General features: G+C 28.7%; 1 protein-coding gene across 1 annotated transcript in view; it reads right to left on the bottom strand.

Annotated features, from left to right (window-relative positions):
• Positions 1 to 2,268: 2,268 nt before the first annotated feature.
• LOC119688808 (F-box/WD repeat-containing protein 5-like) overlaps positions 2,269 to 3,818 on the bottom strand; it is a 72,305-nt gene continuing 70,755 nt past the window's right edge. Inside the window, exons 3-4 of the mRNA XM_038103473.1 lie at positions 2,556 to 2,695; positions 2,269 to 2,403 (exon numbers count right to left, since the gene is read on the bottom strand). Of these exons, the coding sequence (XP_037959401.1) occupies positions 2,269 to 2,403; positions 2,556 to 2,695 (275 nt within the window). The remainder of the gene's footprint in view (positions 2,404 to 2,555; positions 2,696 to 3,818) is intronic.

Here is a 3,818-nt window from a genome sequence, read left to right as displayed (position 1 = left end):
GCATGTTGTTTGTCATACAAATCTGACCTACTGATAATAGCGAATGGAAGTACTCGGCACCTATCAATAACTCGACATCACCGCTTACGTTAAACTCGGAATCGGCGAGTTTGATGTTTTTGGAAACGGCCACTGAGATATGTCGAACGATCTGTTAGGTTGAGGCGAAATGATTATGGCACCACAAATGCTTTCATCTTTATATTGAAATTAGTGGTACGTAATGAAATGTTGGCAGTGACCTGATAGTTTGTCCCTCTCTTAGCTGAGCCAATACCTTCAATCCATATTGGGTTTGGATTTGGCTTTAATTGTAATTTTTTGGCCAGCCTTTCTGTTATTAAGTTGACTTGAGAGCCTGAATCTAGAATAGCCCTGCATTCAATTGCTTCGCCAGTATGTGAAATAATATTGACCTTTGCGGTCCCAAGCAACACATATGCTTTTGTTGACAGTGCTGTAGTTAATGCAGCAGCAGCTTCTTCTTGATTGGAGGAAGTGGTCTTCTTGGATACAGCCGCGTTGATATTATTGAATTTACGTGCGCCAGTTGTTGACGCCTTTGCATTGTACTGAAGATGGAGTAATGTGTTGTGCGCTTTATTGCATTTGGCGCAATGCCTGCTTCTGCAATCACTGGTTCTATGTCCGCTACGTAGACAATTGAAACACAATTTTAACCGTTGTACTGCTGAAAAACGATCAGGAACTGATAATGCCAAGAACTTGTTACACTGTTAGATTGGATGGCCATTAAGATGACATATCCTGCAAGCTAGCATATTGTTTGTAGTTGCTGTTGCTGTCACTACACTCAGAGAAAAAACGTATTAAAATCAAATGAAATGTAGTGAAATCAAATATTTTTCGCAATGATTTCCTATTAAAGTCGAAAATATTTATTTTAAATATGGACCGTAGTAGTATTTGAAACAAAATTTAAATATGAAATAATATTTAAAATAAAGCCGTGCCTATTTAAATAAAATATGAATAATATTTATATCAAATATATTACACAAATGATTCAAATATAACTAAATATCATTTTAATGATATTCTCGATTCGTTTCAAATATTTTTGGTATTTGAAATAAATATGAAAAATTATTGAATTAAATAACAAGCCATTAAAATAAAATACGTTTTTTTATATTTTTTTTTAATTTTTATTTCTTTATATTTCAACGTCGTTTTGATAATATAAATATAATATAAATAAACTTTATTTCCAACATTAATAAAATAAAATAACTTAAATTATAAAATAAGATATATTAAAAAGTAAGATATATTAAAGTAAGATTAAAGTAAGATATATTAATATAAAATATTTTTAGACAAGTATACAATATTATAGAAAATTAGAAAATTATAAAAACAGCTGTTAACAAAACTTATTTCTAATATAAGATTTTCCATTATTATTTTGGTATATATGAATTGGAAAACTCGTGAAAAATAATATATTTTTTATAACTATTTCATTCATTGCTGCACCAACTTCGTAGGATTGAAAGTGCTCATCAAAAGTTTTAATTGTTATTGGTTGACAGATCACAAACATATTTTCATCTTGATAATAAAATGTTAATACTTTAAATAGTTCAAAGTCAGTAATTCTGTGATGCGCTAAATAACAATTGCTATGATACGAAGTGCCTTTATATTGAATTGTTTTAAAAAAATTTTGTGACAAAAAATTGATATTTTCTGTGACACTAATATATCTACCTCAACTTCAGGAGAATCGTCGTTCGCTGGTGCCTCTGTACGTTGTTCTGTTAAATAATTTAGATGGTTGCGTTTTACTCTACTATTTGTATATTTATAGTACAGCTTTCCGCATGGTGCTCTTTTGCCTTTTCGGCAAATAAAATAATAATCCTTTTTAAAAAAAGTAATATTATATAATAGCCACAAATGTAGAAACTTTTATTTAATTGTACCTCAGCACTGTTCTCCGTAGGGAAATTATTAATTATTTGCTGTACTAAACCCGGAAAATCGGATGCTTTAATAATAATGTTGTTAATATTTGCGTCCTCTACAATAAGCGTAATTAAATTATCTCGGTGGATATTTTCCAACCGACCATGTTCTTCAAAATATTGACAAATCAGCTTTCCTTTTGCTGTCGTCTTGAGTAATGTTTTGACGTCCTATATTGAAAAGTGTTTATACAAACTATATTATTTTTCTGCTTATATCATTTTTACTTTATTATAATTATGTAATTGTGTTAATTTAAAAACAATGAAACTTTATTTAATTTTTAAAAATACTTGCAATGTTTGTAGAATGGGGTGGTTGTATTGGAAAAGACTCTGAAGTTGATAAACTCTTCTTTAACCAAGAATGTACTTTTGAGGTCATTGATATGGTCTCGTCATCAATATTGAACTATAATTAGTATAAAATAACAATAGTTTAATATATTAAGAGCATCGAAATACTATAATAGACATTATGTACATTCATATTAAAATCAATAAATAATGAAAAATTGTTAACTTTTTTACATGCATGAATCAAACAAATCTATCAAAATTTACACATAAACTTGTCGGCACCTCTAATTTCCGCCATTTAAACAGCTTTTCTCGAAATTCAGCTCTTAACCCAATATTCACTATAGCATCTTTAATATCGTCTTTCGATAAATATATTAACAATTTGTACGTTATGCCTTTTTCTGAAATTTCAATTGGTTTTAAAGACATATAAAGATTATTATTATTTACAAAAAACTTTTATATATTGTTGAGAATTTAAGCCGCAGATAAATTACAAGTAGATGTCCAATACTGCACAATGAAAACGACTAACACTCTTTTTAAAAGTTTTAACGAGCATATTCATGTCTTGCATACTTCAAAATATCAGTACGTATAAATGAATATGGTATGTATGTAATATGTACACACAATATGTGCATGCAAATCAAATTTAAAACAAGAAACCAAAACACAGTTGCAGTTGATAAAAAAAACTTTTTTTTGATTCTGTTGAATCACTACACAAAATAAAATTTGCCCAACATTGTTATATGCAAATTAAGTTTCGGGTTCTTTATTTAATTTTTTTAAAAAAAATATACTTTATTTATTAATATTTTTAATTACAATTTTTTATAACAATTTTTAACTTTTGTATTTATATAATATATTTAACTTTTCTGTTGCTATTAGTAACGAGACCGACCAAAGACTTTATTTTATTGACTTCTCCTAACGACTGCCAATTCAAAGTTTTTCCTTTGATGCCTGAAGTCGTTATTGAAAATCTGAAATTGGATTTTATCCAATTTAATTTGTATTATTATCAATGCTCAAACCTCCAATCATCTTTATACGATTGGAAATTTGTCATTACCTTACTTACATAACCCAACAAGTAGGTTATCCAACCAAGCCTCCAGAATGTCGCTAAATAGCAACAAACGGACACAGTGATGATGGTCACTGAAACATAAATATAAATACTTAACCCTACAAAAATTTTGTGATGGATAATTTACCCCAACACTAAATAAATATATACACAAAAAACCGTACGTGTTAAATAAAAATACATATATATATAAAAACTAAAAAACTAAAAAAAACTGCAAAAATTTGTATTATTATCAATGCTCAAACCTCCAATCATCTTTATACGATTGGAAATTTGTCATTACCTTGCTTACATAACCCAACAAGTAGGTTATCCAACCAAGCCTCCAGAATGTCGCTAAATAGCAACAAACGGACACAGTGATGATGGTCACTGAAACATAAATATAAATACTTAACCCTACAAAAATTTTGTGATGGATA

The sequence above is a fragment of the Teleopsis dalmanni genome, chromosome X, assembly GCF_002237135.1.
Source record: "Teleopsis dalmanni isolate 2A chromosome X, ASM223713v2, whole genome shotgun sequence".
NCBI classification, from domain to species: domain Eukaryota; kingdom Metazoa; phylum Arthropoda; class Insecta; order Diptera; family Diopsidae; genus Teleopsis; species Teleopsis dalmanni.
Note: the sequence above shows the minus strand (reverse complement) of the source record. Positions and strands in the feature narration are given on the sequence as shown.